The sequence below is a fragment of the Rhodamnia argentea genome, chromosome 7 (assembly GCF_020921035.1).
Source record: "Rhodamnia argentea isolate NSW1041297 chromosome 7, ASM2092103v1, whole genome shotgun sequence".
Classification (NCBI taxonomy): domain Eukaryota; kingdom Viridiplantae; phylum Streptophyta; class Magnoliopsida; order Myrtales; family Myrtaceae; genus Rhodamnia; species Rhodamnia argentea.
Window position 1 is genome coordinate 7,381,747 of NC_063156.1, and position 16,724 is coordinate 7,398,470.

Genomic DNA, 16,724 nt, shown 5'->3' on the forward strand with positions numbered 1-16,724 from the left:
TGCAAAAGGGTTTAAACGTCTCTTTGTCGACGACGGCGAATCTTCGAACAGGGCCAGATCCCTAGCGCTCGGGCCCCAGTCCACCGTGGTCGGGCTGTACATTTCGACGCCCGCGTTAGGTTCCATTGAGGCCAGGCCCCGAACCCAATGCTCGTGTATAGGTCTCAATTGCCCGAACCCGAATCCATCGTGTCCCATCGAGATTAGGCCCATGTCCGTGGCTCCTGTGACCAGGTCCATCGAGGTTACACCCAGGATCTTGATGTTGGTGCCTGTACCCGAGACACCAAACCCCAAGTCCGTCGAGGCTAGGCTCCGCACTTGAGCTTGGTTCCACATAGGCCAAGCTCGAGATCGCAATGTCTGAGCCCACAACTAATTGCCGAGGACCCAGACATCGGTGATCCAAGCATGACCTCGATGGATGCGAGCACGGGCGCTAGGGTTCTGCGCTCCAAGGACCTTATCTTGAGTGCTAAGGTCCTAGGCCCAACGTACATGGTCCTCGGGCACTTGTGTCGTGGTCCCGAGCACGAGCTCAAGTGCTGGGTACCGGACCTTGCCTCGATGAACCCGGGCTTGGTCATTGGGGATTCGAGCACCGACATCGAGGTTCTAGGTTCAATCTCAATGGACCTAGGCTTGGGTGCTTTGTACTCGATCCCAAGGTCATCCTCGATCGGGGCCTAGCCTTGATGGACTCGGGCACAACGCAAGCGCCGAGAACTCGAGCCATACCTTGATGGACTCTAGTGCGAGCGTTGGGGACTAGGGCCTAGCCTCAACGAACTTGGACCCGGGCATTGTGGTCTTAGGCTCAAGCAAGGTGTACGGGGGCTTAACCTTGACGGACTCAAGTTTGGGCACAAGGGACTAGGTCTTGAGGTTAGGGTCCAGGGCCTAGCCTCGATGGACTCGAGCGTGTGCACCAATACCGAGATTCGAGTCCCGACCTCAATTGACCCAGGCTTAGGCACCGGGGACCTAGGCCCGGCCTTTGTAGATCTAGGCCGAGGCGCTAGGGAGCCGGACATGAGCATTTAAGGGCGCACATGATAACACTTTTGGAAATGAATTTTTGCTCCTAAAGTACTTCTAGAGTATAAATCTATTTGGTAATGTAATTTCTGAAGCGTAAATCCATTTAGTTATGCAACATTATATTTCTACTTCTGAAGCAAATTTCTAGTTCTAAAGTTGTTTTTGAACCAATTCCGAGAGTTAAAAAAAGTTACTTCTTTTTCAGAAGTAGAAATCTCTCAACGTCAATATCTCTCTCACTTCAGTTTTTTTTTCATTTTTAGCGCCTCTCTCTCCCAACCATGCTTTCGCCATTGCCGGCCACCGCCGACCTTCATCGACCATCGCCCATTGTCGGTCGCCGCCCACCACCGTCGCTTGCCACCGCCGCTCTCCACCGACCACCATTGCGACCACCATTGTTGCCTGCTGCTGCCATCGAGTTGTCGTCTCCGGCCGCCGGAATAAAAAATAAATAAAAATTTATTTTAAAAAAGTAAATAATATTTATTAATAATAATTAAAAAAAATTTTAAAAAAATTAAAAATGAAGTAGAACTTTTTCAATTGTCGATAATACATTTTTTGTAGAAAATTTTGTGTTAATAATGTTCAAGAAGTAGAAATTTTCAATTATTAACAAACGAATTTTTTCGATTAGAAATCAACTTATGGCCAGAAGTTGATTTCTAAAGTAAAAGTGTCGCCATACTTGCCCTAATTTTCGGGTTCGATTGTGGTGGATCCAAGACCGGTGCCTATGCTCATGCTTGAGGGTTAGGGCTTTGGGCTTGAGACCTCGGTACTTGTGCTGGGTTCCTTAGCTACCCATGCCCAAGTCACTAGAGTTTGGATAGTGCGTGTCTATGGAGAAAAATTAAATGAGATTTTTCATATCAAATGACGAAAAATCCCAATTAATTTTCAGGTCTCAACCAAAATACCAGAAAAATATTGTCATTTTTTTTTTTGAAAAATGACTCTTCGAAAAATATTTTTAAAAAATGTCGTTTTTTTCGAGAAATAAACGGAGCTTCAATGTTGCTAACCACATGGGTGCATGAACGTGTTCAAATGACAAACCTCTCTTCTCTTAGATTTCACATGTTAAAATAACATTTTTCGTAGGTGATGATCCCGTCGCCAAGTGATAGTCCTCTTAATTGGGCGTGTGGTTCCATGCATTCTCGACCCTTTCTTCATCCTAAAAGCTGATCAAATGCATCTTAAAAACCGATCTAAGTGCTGCACTTTGTCCGGGCCTTCTCGTCCCAGCGTACACTCCTCACCCTTGGTGGATCGAGCAAGTGCCAATTCGTCCACGATCCGTTCTTGTTGAAGGGAGGCCTACCCACATGTTGAGCCTTCAAAGAAATATTCCAAATTACTATGTAAGATAGTGATTCATTTGGGGTAGATGTGGACTAGTAATTGCTCAAGAAGGGGACTTCTTTCAATCGACATGGAACTTGGGACGTCGCGGTCAATGTGCTGCCTGAAAAAACACATTGCACCGTAACTTTTCTCCACTACGCTTTCAATAGTCAATCTAGGATTCTTCTTTACTCATCATGTTGGCTGTCAGGATAGTGAAGTACGGTCACTTGGAAGCTCAATGTGTCCTTCATGGCCGGTCCTGTCAACTTCTGAGGCTGCTATAAATGCCTGGGGCGCTGCTGACCATGCATGGGCCTGCAGGTGCTCGAGTTTTCCCACAAGTAAGAGAGTCCATACGTATATAACTCGTAGAACTCATAAGTTACATGTATCTGCAGATTAATGTTCACTGGTTCCACAACATGTTCTGGGTATCACTGTGACAAAATTTAGACAGCAAAATTTTTATATTTCCATCCCATTCTGCATATCCGATCATCTGAATGTCAAGACAGGTTCGACCAACATTTGGCTCGTCTCGAAAGGAGTGAGAATACAGTGTTCACCTATGGGAAAGAACACTCTGCATTCCAGGATTTTGATCACGCACAACATGATCCCAATACTTTTAACTTGCATGATGTGCAGCCTGTTTCCTAGACTTTGTACATCCTGTCTTTCACCACTTGATGCACGTTTGCCTTGCCTGATCTTTGAATCTACCTCTGAGTTAGTATTATGTACAGACGAGCGAGACGAGACTCCTTCAGTGCTACTAAGAAAAAAGGTGTCAGCAAGAAGGGAAGCTGGAATTCACTTCTTCTGGGAGGTAATGAGGCACAAGAATGCTACAGCACGACTAACGATGCCCATGAATATGAGGAGTATCAGACAAATAGACCAATGGTCAAGATCGTAACCATTCTCCATGAGTGCTCCACAGCGAGTGATCAGCCACACTCCCGAGTACCTGAAGATCAGAGATTCTCAACATCAAATGGCTTCAGATAATGTAGAACTATGGTTTGTTCTTCAAGGTAAAACAGGACTTCACATTTATGTCTTAAGGAATGCATTCGAATGGAATGGTGAAATAATGAGGACTGTCATATCCTTCTGATCTTAATCATCATCAATTGATGAATTTCGAAGATGCGCATTTCACATTGGGCATGAATTCGATTCCTGAAAACGGCCTCCCTTTTCTATTTTTCTCTCCGAAGTTAGTGTTCTGTAAGTTGGTGTTGAAACTCAAAACCTATTGCTCGCAGAAATTATAGTTGTCTGTATGATGATAGAACCTTTCAGCATTTGCAATGACAAAAGCCTCCAGAGCCCACTTGGGGTAGCACAGATCTCCTAGATGCTTCACAAGGCGGTGTTCCGTTTGTTGCTGTGTTGCAATAAGAGTCAAAACCACAGGAAGAAGCACAGACCACTGCATGTTGAAGAGAAGTCCCACGACAAATGGTAAGTTGCAGATAAATGTGGGTTAATGTCCAATTAATTGCAGCGATGGATTGTTCATTGGGATCAGATACATACCAGCTGGGCGGGGCCGGGCTGAAGGAAGATTGCAAATATGTAAGCTATCCCGGTTACACAGTACACGAGGCAAAGCAGAACCGTGTAATTATCAGCAAAAGACGATCTCGGATTACTGAAGAAATAAAACATGGACAGGTAAACCAGTGGTTTGATCACTGTGTTGAAATGGTCAACTGTATCTTTGGATAAGAAATAGGCCAGACTGCTTATTCCTGAATCGCTTTCCCTCCAGTATTGTAATTTGTCCTGGGTAAATGATCTCAGTGCTGCGATCTTGCAAAGTAATGCTGCAGATTGGAAATGAATTGGATATTGGTAAGAAAGAGACGCAGAAAACAGTTGTACAATATGCCAGGTTCAATGATCCGTAACAGAAAATGGTTATGTTCATCAATCAGATACATGTAACAGAGTTTTGCAGCCACTGCTAAACTCAAGTACGCCTCAATTATTAATAAAATTTGCACGTAGCTATCAATCGAAATCAAAGGGGAGGATAAACTTACATACAGCAATGACTGTGTAAGTATAACCGAGGACCCCAAAAGTCTCATCATTGACCTTGGCAAGAGTACCTAAGCATGCTCCTCCTAGTAAGAGTATCAGGTAGTCGACTGCTTGTATCCGAGCATCTCGTAGTCTTTGCTTCCCTACCCTGAATATCAGTCTAGGTGGATCAGTAACTTGGTTATTAAAACAAATATTCAGAATCTATAATCCAGAAACTTTGTTGAGATACAGAGATCTGCCAACAGGCCACATTTGAATTTCTTACAACAGTAGAAATCATAGTCTAATTTGTGGAAAAATACTGGAATATTTGGCAAGTTTAAATATTAATCTTTGACAAGCGTGAAAATTTTAGTCATTGAAAATTGTATAAAAGTTGAATTTCACTCAAATTCAGAAAATTAAAAATAAAACCAGAAGTTAAAATGTAAAAGTCATGAAGAAACACATGCAGTTTAGAGTTTCAGATTATATTGTCCAGGTAAGTCCCTTCAGATGCATTTTAGAAACAAAATTTTGTCTTTTTCGGTGAAATACATAAATGCCCACTAGAATCATCAAGTTCTCAGATTTTAGCATTATGTGGCATCTGAAAAAAACTTGTGGCTCATCAAGTATCTTAATCCTCAAGGGCTCAAAGTATTGAAAGCATTCAAGTTACATTGTTGCAGCTTTAATCAAGAGAACCAAAGAACTTTTATTGTGATGGTAGTGTTCATATCCAGAAGTACGAATTTGTTACCTCCCCAGATAATATCGATACTGACGAAGTACACCAGGTGTGATACGGTTGGACAAGTCCTTGGACTTCACAAAGTTATGCTCTATATAATCACGCTTAAGCCCGACATTAAAGACGACATCCTGCCAGAGATCTCCAGCAAATGATTGTTCAGTGCCTCCAGCACTAGGATCTGATGCGTTGCTTGCATTTGTATCAGTAGAAGACTTTTCTAGTCCATCTGCAAGTTGGAGCATATCTGGGGGTATTGTATATCCGTTGTGCAGCATCCACCTTATAGGAAGCTGTTCGGGTTTGGCCCCTGCTGCAGTTGGTTTTATGATGCCCTCCAAGATGTCAATATAGTGGTCTGGAGGAATGACGCGTTCTGGAACAGTGATCCCAATTCCAGAAAAATATTCCTCAACTTTTTTGACAGATCCGTGGTACACCGTGAGCCCACCTTTTGCTAGAAGTATTAGATCATCGAACATCTTAAATAGAGCGTAGCTGGATAAAGAAGCGCAATGATTACTTTCGACTAACCGAGACAATACGAAGGAAAACAATTATCATGCATCTTTAGAGTTTCAAATAAGCATCAACTAATAATTTTTTGAACAACTAAGTGACGAATGCTCCTTCACGAAGCACTCAAAATATATAATATAGAAAATACCGAAACCCTCTCAATAACTGACAGGACTACTATATGATCATGCACAGAATACTGTATGCAACTAACAAATGCCTTAATCCCAGCTTCAATCTTATGCATTTAAGAGTAATTTGACGAAACAACTCTTTGCAACTGGAACCACTTTCTCACGTTGACGATGACAGTGCCTGAGACATGCATAGAACTGGCCTCCCTAGCCCTAGACCATGCATGTGCCAAGACAAATTGGATGTCATGAATATCCCGAGATTGTTTTCCCAATCACAACAAGGTTGGTCAAAGAGAAATTCATTAGAATCCATAAACAACTAAATGATCATTCACTTGCTTTTGCTTGAACAAGGACTTAGTATATTAATGATCTTACTGGGCAATTAGACATGGAAGAAGTGACAGTGTCAAAGAAAAGATACAAAAGTAGATGCAAGTTCTCTCTCTTGATCAAAGCAACTTATAATTCTTTTGATTTGAAACAGAAAGCAAAAGCGTACCTTGGTTGGTGAACAACCATGGAGATATTTACTCCTTCAAGTGCTTCACGACGCAGTGCTCTAAGTAGTAACAAGGAAGATGAACTATCTAAACCAGATGTAGGCTCGTCCAAAATTAGAAGTGAAGGTTCCATGACCATTTCTAGCCCAACATTGACACGCTTTCTCTGGCCTCCAGAAATTCCCCGTTTCTCCACCGTGCCAACCAGAGAATCCCTCACCGTCTGCAGTCCCAAGGACTCAATAACTCTTTCAACAATCAGTACTTTATCCGGTTTTGGGATGTCTGCAGATAGTCTATTTGGCCATTCCAACCAGGGGACTAAATTAGAAAACGTAAGTCACTAGAAAGCAATCTGAAAAATGCACAACTGAGTGACCCATGACTTTGATCCACAATGTCAGAGGGCAAATATATTCAGGGCATGCCAGACAGCGTAAAAAGACTTGTCCTTTCAAACTACTTGGTCACAAGTTACTGACAAGAAGCAAATAAACTCAGTGTGCTAACGATCATGCCGCTAAGTGTTCAGGGAGGACAACCTTCTTGACTTGCGTGTTACATTGGGGAAAGAAGGCATGAAGGCTTCTAAGTATAGCAAATGAGAAGGATGAGTAACATAGTGTGAAAGAATACTAATGCCCATCATTGCTTGTAGGATAGACGAGGAGAAAAACCACTAATGTGCAATTGACTTTGTGAAAGGAGGACCTTGGAAACTATGCATTATGAAGAAAAGCGATTTTGCATCTCTTTTCAAATGTTAAGAATTGACTACCACGATAATCTGTTCGACTCTTTGTTATTTCCTTGCTTATAGTTCAAAAGTCCGGTATCAATATGAAACTAAATCAGCAAATGATTGGTCACAATGCACAAAAGTAGATAAGCTTCAAGGCAGATAACTTCTCACATACCTGCACCTAGCACTAAAACGAAGATTCTCTTCAACAGTCAAGTTTCCATGAACAATATCATCCTGTGGTACAAAACCAATGATTTTCTTGTATGAATGGATGGATTCGTCTTTCCCATTGATGAGGATTGAACCTGTCATAGTACAGCCAGTAGCTTTTCCAACGAGAGCAGAAAGAAATGTAGTTTTTCCAGCTCCTGATGGACCCATGACAGCAGAGACTCGGCCAGGCATGATTTTTCCAGAGACACACCTGAGCAGATGTTTGTTTGTTCCTTTCAATGTGAGAGTTAGATCTTTAAATGCAACCTCAATTCTTGGCCTGGTTCTCGTTTCAGTATCAGTAGCCATAGAGATCACTCCCGAGAAGGTCAAGTTCTTATTTTGCTGTGCTTTCTCCTTCTCAAGCTGACCATATGCATATTTAAAAATTTGACTACGTGTATGCATTTGCTTACCCCTAGGTGCTTGCTTCTTAATATTCTTATCTCCAATTTCAATGTTGAATCCTTCCTGACTATTTGGATCTTCATCAAGAGCATGCATCATCTTGGTGAGGCTGCTCGGCTCTTTCTTCTCCTTTGAAGCAGAAGATGATTGGCCAGAAGAACTGGAAGTACCTAATGGAGGTAACGCAGACACAACTTTTGACTGGTCCTGTTGCATTTTGGATTTTTGGCGAGAAAATGTACGGGACAATTGTTGTTGCAAGTCCACCGCACGTTTTTTAGCAACATCTTTTGCCGATTTCCACCTTTCCCGAGCTTGTGCAGTTTCTCTTGCATGTCTTGCTGCGGCTTCCCTAGATTTAGCTTTCCTTTTTTCCCGAGTGGTGAGAACTTGATCAGAACAGTTGTATATGATGATCAGTAGAGTGCTTACAGCAGCCTGAATTGAAAAGTTTGCATTTCGTGGTCAATCGGCACTTGGAAGATCTGCAAATTCTATTTGGCTGCTCTAAACCTTTTCATTTCATCAGCATCTATTGATGTGCACAATAATCCCATGAGCTAGTAAACTTTGTTCGAAGCAAAAAAAAAATAAGGAGCTTTCAATGTCATTGTGAAACAATCCTAGAATTAGTTCTTCTATGCAAGATGTACACTGAAAAACTTCCAAGCTGATATAATTCGTGTCTCACAGAGTGAAATGAGTCCAGTACATAAAAGATACATAATCAAAGATGTACTTACTATAAGGATGATACCATATGCATGGATATTTTGGGTGGCGGTGCTTTTGGGGCAGTTAGTAAACTTGAAGCATTCTACAATGGTTAGCACAAACAAAGTTAGATACTGCATAACTCTGCTTCCGCCCCCCAAATTAGAAGGAATCTCTTCGTGCATAGAAGGACAAAGTAGAGCAATGTAGATATACAGACAGATCTCTGTTCAGAATGTCATAAAATCAAAATCCGAGGGACCAATTAAAACTCACCTCTCTCTGAGGTCGAACCCGTCCTGCAGTAGTGTCTGAAAATGAACAGAGACACATCAGCCATTTTGCGAGCATGGAAAATTGGTTTATAGTGCATTATGCATGGTAGATTATGAACTAAGTTTCCCAGAGAGGTCTGCGACACTGTTTGGGTTTAATATCGTAATTTTTAAAATTATGAAGCCTTGGATGGAAAGTAATACCCACTACTGCAAGGCATTCTTTTGATGGTAGTCGGGCAGTACGATCCCGCAGAGCAGAATAACTCGCTGCCCCTCTGGACATCGGCCCAAATATCTGCTCCGCCACACGTGTGATTCGGCTGTCCTGGCGGGATTTGGTAGTTGTATCTGCAATATATCTTGCTCTTAAGTACATACATGTAGCAAAGGGAAGGGAAGAACAATTCGCAACTTCCAGAAACTTACGGATCACATGTTCCAGTTGTCTTATTGAGTGTTGCCAAGGGACAGTAGGAACCTAAAGGACATGCTTCATTGACAAGAAAAGGAAGACAACAGATATAAGCAGAGTTCCTATTTCTTTTTCTATGGAAAATCAATCTAACAGCACATGGAAGCCAAGATAAGCGTCTGAAGCCCAGCATACCGTATCCACAAGAACAGTCAACTTTTAGAGCCCCGGAACCAGAGTAATGCACTAAGTTGCTTCATTTATTATTGTTCTCGCAAATCTCGTCAACCAAAGGATAAGGAGAGTTCCTACTTTGTTTTAGCATCTTTAAAATTGCCCGTCAACTACTACTATCTTTGCCCTGAAAATAGCTTCAGAATAATATTTAAGACCATCATTTGCTTCTTTGATGGCAATTTACACATATACCTGGAAAGCATTTGCGCTCATTGTTTTATTTCAATTTCCCTTCCTGAAATTTTCCCTTTTCCATTAGCCCAATTTGTTCTGTAGTCATGGCCTACTTAAACCTTCATTTGGCCGGTTCGAACTCCCAATCATGCTTATCGCATTTCAACAATTTCCTGGGATAATGTAGTTGTTCTGCTTATGATTGGTCCAAGAATTGGAAACCTTATTTTATGCAATACGTTACCTTAAATGGTAATTAAGTGGTGTAACACCTTAATATTTTAATTAGATTATTGCCAAATTTTTCTGTCGTATTCTCTTTTCACTTTTCGATCAATATCTACTCTTAGGAAGCATATACTATGCAAAATTTTCTATTTCAGAATTTTCATCTAATGGTTTAGATCTGAGATTCAGTCATATACTTACGTATCATGCAAGTGATACCCTGAGGGCAGAAGAAGCCCTCACAGCAAGGTTGACAGTCATGTGTCCTCGAAGGCATTTCTTTTGAGGTCTTGAGGTCGACCTTCTGATCTGTTTCCACCGAGCAACCCCATCCAGGTTCACATCCAGAAGCCCATGAAGTCAAGTTGCAGTTCTTGTTAGGCCTTAGATAATCTGTGCTTGTTAGCCCATTTTCGAAGAAACTACTGAAGTAGAACTTGATTTCTGCGACCGTGCAAATTCTTCTGGTAAGATCTCCTGTTAATCCAAAATATTACACCATCGGAAGATGCAAAAAGAAGCACGATTACAACTTCTGCTGGATAATTTGTGAAATCAACCTCAACTGTCTTAAAAAGCTTTTGCTTTTTAGTCTTTTTCCCTACTTTTCCAATGTGCTTAACTATAACTCAATAAGCCTTTCAATTTACCATGTCACTGAAGAGCATCTTTCTCTTTCCCTCTCCAAGACAAAGCAGTTTCAATAAAAGATGGAGGGAATCTGAGATTGTGCTAAAGCTCGCACCTTTGGTTTTCTCAACACAAGAAGTCAAAAAATCCAGTTTCCCTGTAAAGTTAAATGCCCCATTCCACTCGGCATCCCTGAAGGCCAAAATAACATTCGATCAGAAGGGAAATCATACAAGCATGACCGATAAGAGAGCAAACACAGAAGGAGCTACTCACACATCCTTAATGCAGAAGCCCAAGCTGCGTGATATATCGGCTCTGAAAAGAGAGGTAAGATTTGAAAGCCGGCCATATATTAGCTCCGTGACCAGAGGCAACACGGTTGGGTTGTTGGTCCGACTGTAATCATCCCCATCCACAGAGCTCGCGCGACCCAAGAAACTCAAGAAAACAACCAGAAAGAGAGACACGAGGTAGGCGCGATGGCATCTACAATCCCTTCCCCTTCTCATTAGGATCAAATAGAGCTCTTGAAATGGCATGTGAAGGCCCGCATCCAGGATCAAACTTAAAATACATGTATCAAAAAGGCACTTGAATTGTATGCAATGTCAATGTCAACTTTGCACCATAATGCCAATCATGGACAATGGCAATGTCAGGAAATCCAATACTGACATTTTTGCAGAAGATTCATGAATAAACCGCATCTTTTTCTGGAATGTTTCAGCTCAAGAATCGAGATCAGAGTAATGGGTCAATTCTTGTTATGCTCAAGGGAACGTGAAGAGCTTGTGGAGAAGCAAACAATGGAGTTTGAGAAACGTGGCAAGTCCCCATTTTAGGATGAAGCAACGGTCAGGAGAGAGAGGTGGCTAATTTGAAGGAATGGACAAATTGTAAAAGGCAAAAAGGGGCACAAGCAAAAGCCATGATGGTTCCATCGTGCGCCGTGTTTGACACTGAATTGGGAGTCTACAATCTTGACTGGCCTTCTTCAATTGATTCTCACGGGAATTACATCGAACGGTTTCGCGGCCCAACGTCCATTCTTTCAATATTCACGCCATCACGGCCATTCACACTAATGGTGTCATCTGACAGATCGTATCGCTTGCATCACTCTTTCCTTCTTGGGACAGTCCAAGGTTTGACCGGGTCGTGCTTATATTCGTCTTACAAAATTGATATGCAGTGCGTTTTTGAAGAAGTCATCCATTGTGGGGGGGAGAAAAAGGAAGATACCAAGATTTATCCCTCGTGGTTCATGGAAGCTTCTGTTTTTGGGCTTCTACTCTGGGGCACATCTTCAAGTATTTTGTCGGACTTGACCTATGCTGGTCACCGGGGAAGAAGAACTCTTCAGTTAAAATATCCAAGGAGTGTAGAGCAAACATCACGCTAACATTTAAAAGATTTCAAAACTTGTAATCCACGAACACATTCATCGAAACCCATTAAAAAAAAAATTACTATTCCTAATCTAAATCTATCCTCCGTTTAGCATATTCGACCGACAGTCGTCAATTGCCACGTGTGTCGCATATATGTGTCATAATGGAAAATTGGAGGGAATGCCAACGAAGAGCAAATTCGGGTCGGGGATTTCATTTTTTCGGGTCGGAGATTAGTTCGTGACTTTTTATGAGATGAAAATAAGTCTAGAATTTAGGTGCCATGAGATATCTCGTTTGGAATGTTTATCGATACTAATCCCTTTTTTTTGTTCTAGCAAAATACGTCGAAATTTATAAACGGAAATATTTTTCATTCGGAGGCCGTACTAAAATCTCGCCGTTCCGTGGTCTAAATATTATATAGACACATTGTAGGGATATATTGTAAAAGATTACTTTCAAATTACTGAGGGCGCAATGATAATGCTTTGATAATCTATCAAAAGAAGAACGGGTAAAAAGAAAAGTGGAGGAATATGAAGTGTGAAGAGTTCAACACGGCCGTCATCAATGGCGAGAATATGAAATAGCCGCCATCATTTAACGAAGCTTAAAGATTATAAAGACCCTTTTTTTTTCCTAAGTAGCGAATAGGGGATAAGCTTTGTTTATGAGATCCCAAAAATTCCTCCATCTCTCTCTCTCTCTCTCTCAAGTCTCAAGCTGACCCACACGGTCTAAATTTCAAAGGTCTCTGTTCCAGTCTCACACGGACGTATCGGAACCCAATCTGGCTTAATAATGACAGATACGGAGCTGCAATTCGCTTTTTTCCCCCTTTCTTTTGGGTGCATTTTGATCTTTTTGTTCATTACTTTTGGTTCGCGTGCTGACTTGAAGCTGCCGTGTTGAGACTCTTTTCTCGCACTCGGAACCTCTCTGCTAAAACTTTTTGAAGTCTTTCTAAGTGGGTTGCTGCTAGTTTCCCTCAAAATCGGGAATTTGATTGATTTCGCAGCTGGGTTTTATGTGAAGGACCGTGAAGGCAAGGTTCCAAGGTGAGTTTTTGGATCATTGTTTGGCATGAATATGCTCGTAGTTGCTTCATTTGATTGATGAAGGATTTCCTGTTGCGGGAGCGGTTGACGTGTTTGATGTAATTTGTATGATCGAACTTGCGTTGATTTGCTCATCAATGCATCGACTGGTTGTTGGAAACCTTCTTGGTCGTTAACTTCTGGTATATATGAGTGCTTCGATCTTCAAAGCCCCATTTGCGATAGCCATTTAACCTAGGAGAAATACTAACTTGTGAATAAGGATGATAACATGAATCATGGACTCACCTAACAGGCTAACCCTGTTGACACCGGGTGCTGTTCAATGGGTAGCATTTACACGATGAGGTGTTTCTATCTTTGATTTATCTCCTGGGTTTACAGCTATGAAGTGCTTTTCGTGCTTAAATGGGGAGAAGAAGGATGATGTGAGAACTCCGAAGTGGGTTTCTGCTCAGTCCACAGCTTCTATATTTACTGACTCTGATGTTAGGAGAACTGGCTCTGAATTGAATTCCCGATACGTCTCCGAAGCAAGCACCGAATCTGTGGGGAGGACTCCTTTTCCTAATGCTTCACAGAGCAATCTGAGAGCCTTCACTGTTTCAGAACTCAAATCAGTCACCAAGAACTTCAGCCGCTCTGTGATGATTGGAGAGGGTGGATTTGGGTCTGTTTATAAAGGAATGATCAAGAGTACTGAAGATCCATCTAAAAAACTTGACGTGGCTGTCAAGCAGCTGGGCCGGAAAGGAACCCAGGTAAAACTTTATCCTCCCTAATCATGTGTAATCATCTGTTTTTAAGGATTATACGTAATAGTGTAGTTCCTGCTTGCTATTTATCTGCAGGGACATAAAGAGTGGGTGACGGAAGTTAATGTTCTTGGTGTCGTTGAGCATCCAAATCTTGTAAAATTAGTTGGATACTGTGCTGAGGACGATGAAAGAGGAATTCAACGGCTTTTGGTATATGAGTATATGCCAAATGGAAGCGTTAATGATCATTTATCATCTCGATCCCAAACAACCCTTCCATGGGGAATGCGACTAAGAATAGCTCAAGATACTGCTCGTGGCCTGACATACCTACATGAGCAGATGGACTTCCAGGTTACTACCTTGGTCCACATTACGTTGACTCATAGATGGCATAATTTGTTTTCCCTTCATTCTAGTTCAGCCATCCCATTTCAATAGCACTTAGGCATCACTTGTCCACTAGAACTGAAATTTCCTTTCTCATCCCCTTCATTTCAAGTTTCCTTTTCCCATTTTTTTTCCGTAACCTTCTGCCTCCATACTTTTCGGTTTCTTTCGTGTTAGATATGGGACTCTATTGGGATGACTCTAGATGATTATGAGAAACTTCTACTTTTTCTGAAATCGTTTGCTCGATTATGGTGACATGGCATTAGCCTTTCTCATTGGCCAGGTTTACATATCTGAAAATCCGGGCCTGCCTTCTTATTTAACTTTTGCGTGATATTGGTGCAGATAATTTTTAGAGATTTCAAATCGTCGAACATTTTACTGGATGAGCAATGGAATGCCAAGTTGTCGGACTTTGGATTAGCAAGACTCGGACCTCAAGAGGGTTTAACTCATGTATCAACAGCGGTATGCTCATATTGATTGATCATTCTTTTATTTATTGTCCATATTTTCCTACCTAACTTAAAGACACAACTCAGTGCTAAATAATTAAAGCTCTATTCAGTGGCATCTCCCATAATTTTTACCTTCTCAGCTGGTATTCATTTTCATTATTATGAAGACAGTCTAGTCACGGAAAGATTTGCTTGAAGAATTTTATTCTTTAAGAACAATTTAGTGATCTAGACTATTGTACTTTTTGTCTTTAGAAGCTTTAATGTTCTGAAAGTTAGTTGGGCACTGTCAATGGTTAACTTTCTAGCCTTAGCCAAAATCCTGATGCATCAATGGCGAGCATTAATTGTATGTTAAAGCGTTACGGCAGTCTATATGCAGTATGTCTATACATAAAGATTAATAAGAGGTACGACTAACACTCTGATGGACCATTTACTATGGCAGACAATTTAATAATACTCTACTTAGTTCAATTCAACATGACTTAATTTCTTCCCCCTTTTTCAATATCCTTCGCTACGCATGTTCTTTTTACTTTGGCTTTTTGGGGGTTGGGATGATTTACTTCATCAAGCAACTGCTAAAATGGGCTTGTGTGCTTCATCAAGTTTAATCAGCCTTTTATGCATGTGACTTTGTATTTAGAACCCAAATCAATTTTGAGAATGGTCCAAGTTTGGTACAACTCCATAGAAAACCCTGATATCCTTTTAATCTCTTTGCAATGCTTCATTGTCAGACTTATTGAAGTAAAAATAGTGCCTGCATCCACGAGAAGTTTGGAAAATCTGAATGACGACATCCTGAAAGCGATTTCTACATGCTGTATGCCTGGTGGAGCTCTAAAATCTTACACCTTGCAGACATGCGCAAGCACATCCACCTATATGCGCGCGCGACACGCTTGTATCTGTAGTAGTGGGATCTGGACATCATGAAAACTATGCCTTGTGATTGCGATTATACAACTGCCTGCTGTCTTCCTTTTTCAGAAGTCAAACATGCTAAAGAGATAAGCACTTGCACGAAATTTGTTACGATATTGATTAAGGTACAACTATGACAAAAATAAATTAAAGTACGACATAGTCTCCCTCATGCATGTCTTCCTTGACATTTTTTGCGTGATGGATGTTTCTAAGTGTGTTTCTTTTATTGTTAATGATGGTTCTGTACCAGGTTGTAGGAACCATGGGATATGCTGCTCCTGAATACCTGCAAACTGGACGTCTCACGTCGAAGAATGATGTATGGAGCTATGGGGTTTTCCTCTATGAACTAATCACTGGTAGGCGCCCTTTAGATCGTAACCTCCCCAAGAGTGAACAGAAGCTTTTAGAGTGGGTGAAGCCGTACCTATCTGAGTCAAAGAAGTTTAAGTTGATAGTGGACTGCAGGCTTCAGGGGAAATATAACATCAAGTCTGTGTACAAGCTTGCAACGGTAGCCAACAAATGCTTGCATAAGAATGCAAAGTTACGCCCTAAGATGAGTGAGGTGTTAGAGTTGGTGGGCGAGATTGCAAGGAATTCAACCAGCATGGACTCATCGAATAGTCTTACGGCAGTGGAGGCTCAAGGGCATACAGGAACGCTAAATAAGAGGAGGATCTTTGATCTTAAAGCTTGGGAAAGCGGGTGGTTGGGTCGGATCTGGAAACTGAAGGCTGCGAGGCCATGCTGAGAAGCAAAGGTTTCATGTAAATAGGCATGATTAAGGCCAAATGAAGCAAGAGTAGGAAAAAGGCAGCATGGTGTGAATAGAACTTGGGTTCAACACATTGCAGGCACAAAAGACCGATAATTATTGGTGATGCTGTAATATATTGTTCTCGTATAGACAAATTCGTTTGATGTAGAAGAGTGAGGCCTATGATGAGAGAAAAGTCGAAACTCATGGTTTTGGCCACGGAAGAAGGATGAACTGGTACATGAATGGAAAGTTGGCGAGCTTCCTGTAAATGTAGAACACATGAAATTGTCGTGCCATGTGATCGACACAAATCTGTTTTCTTCGAGTTTTGAATTGATATCAATCCTTTGTTGGAAAGTGATAATCTTGTATTCTGTTTCTCTGGTTCCATATTTGCTCTCTCTGCGAAACGGGCACTTTCCACCCTTGAAAACTCTGGAATTCTTAAGTATTGAAAGAGGGTTTTGTTGCATATAGTAGCAAGTTTTGGTAGGCTGTACTTCAAGGATGATTCCAAGGAGACGAGGAGTGCCTGCAGAAGTACAATATCGTCGAGACATCAGAATTGTATAGTACTT

General features: G+C 41.4%; 2 protein-coding genes across 2 annotated transcripts; one reads left to right on the forward strand and one right to left on the reverse strand.

Annotated features, from left to right (window-relative positions):
- Nucleotides 1–2,677: 2,677 nt before the first annotated feature.
- Nucleotides 2,678–11,254, reverse strand: LOC115746802 (putative white-brown complex homolog protein 30). The gene is made up of 14 exons (XM_048283093.1): nt 10,663–11,254; nt 10,502–10,578; nt 9,958–10,233; nt 9,132–9,195; nt 8,907–9,053; nt 8,704–8,738; nt 8,457–8,530; nt 7,265–8,151; nt 6,347–6,643; nt 5,198–5,686; nt 4,452–4,600; nt 3,943–4,232; nt 3,699–3,835; nt 2,678–3,367 (listed from the first exon to the last, which is right to left on the reverse strand). The coding sequence occupies exons 1-14, from the start codon at nt 10,926–10,928 to the stop codon at nt 3,211–3,213; spliced, it is 3,345 nt and encodes a 1,114-aa protein (XP_048139050.1). The 5' UTR covers nt 10,929–11,254; the 3' UTR covers nt 2,678–3,210.
- A 1,207-nt stretch (nt 11,255–12,461) lies between these two features.
- Nucleotides 12,462–16,505, forward strand: LOC115746869 (serine/threonine-protein kinase PCRK1-like). Its single transcript, XM_030682808.2, has 5 exons — nt 12,462–12,841; nt 13,226–13,602; nt 13,693–13,953; nt 14,338–14,460; nt 15,634–16,505. The coding sequence occupies exons 2-5, from the start codon at nt 13,228–13,230 to the stop codon at nt 16,135–16,137; spliced, it is 1,263 nt and encodes a 420-aa protein (XP_030538668.1). The 5' UTR covers nt 12,462–12,841; nt 13,226–13,227; the 3' UTR covers nt 16,138–16,505.
- The last annotated feature ends 219 nt before the right edge of the window (nt 16,506–16,724 follow it).

Excerpts from the sequence above, each read along its gene's own strand:
- LOC115746802 (XM_048283093.1), bottom strand. The coding sequence starts at position 10,928 with ATGCCATTTCAAGAGCTCTATTTGATCCTAATGAGAAGGGGAAGGGAT. Across the intron at positions 8,152-8,456 it reads CATATGGTATCATCCTTATA|GCTGCTGTAAGCACTCTACT; the intron begins GTAAGTACATCT and ends TTTTCAATTCAG. Across the intron at positions 4,601-5,197 it reads TATCGATATTATCTGGGGAG|GGTAGGGAAGCAAAGACTAC; the intron begins GTAACAAATTCG and ends ACTGATATTCAG.
- LOC115746869 (XM_030682808.2), top strand. The coding sequence starts at position 13,228 with ATGAAGTGCTTTTCGTGCTTAAATGGGGAGAAGAAGGATGATGTGAGA. Across the intron at positions 13,954-14,337 it reads ATGAGCAGATGGACTTCCAG|ATAATTTTTAGAGATTTCAA; the intron begins GTTACTACCTTG and ends ATATTGGTGCAG. Across the intron at positions 14,461-15,633 it reads TAACTCATGTATCAACAGCG|GTTGTAGGAACCATGGGATA; the intron begins GTATGCTCATAT and ends GTTCTGTACCAG.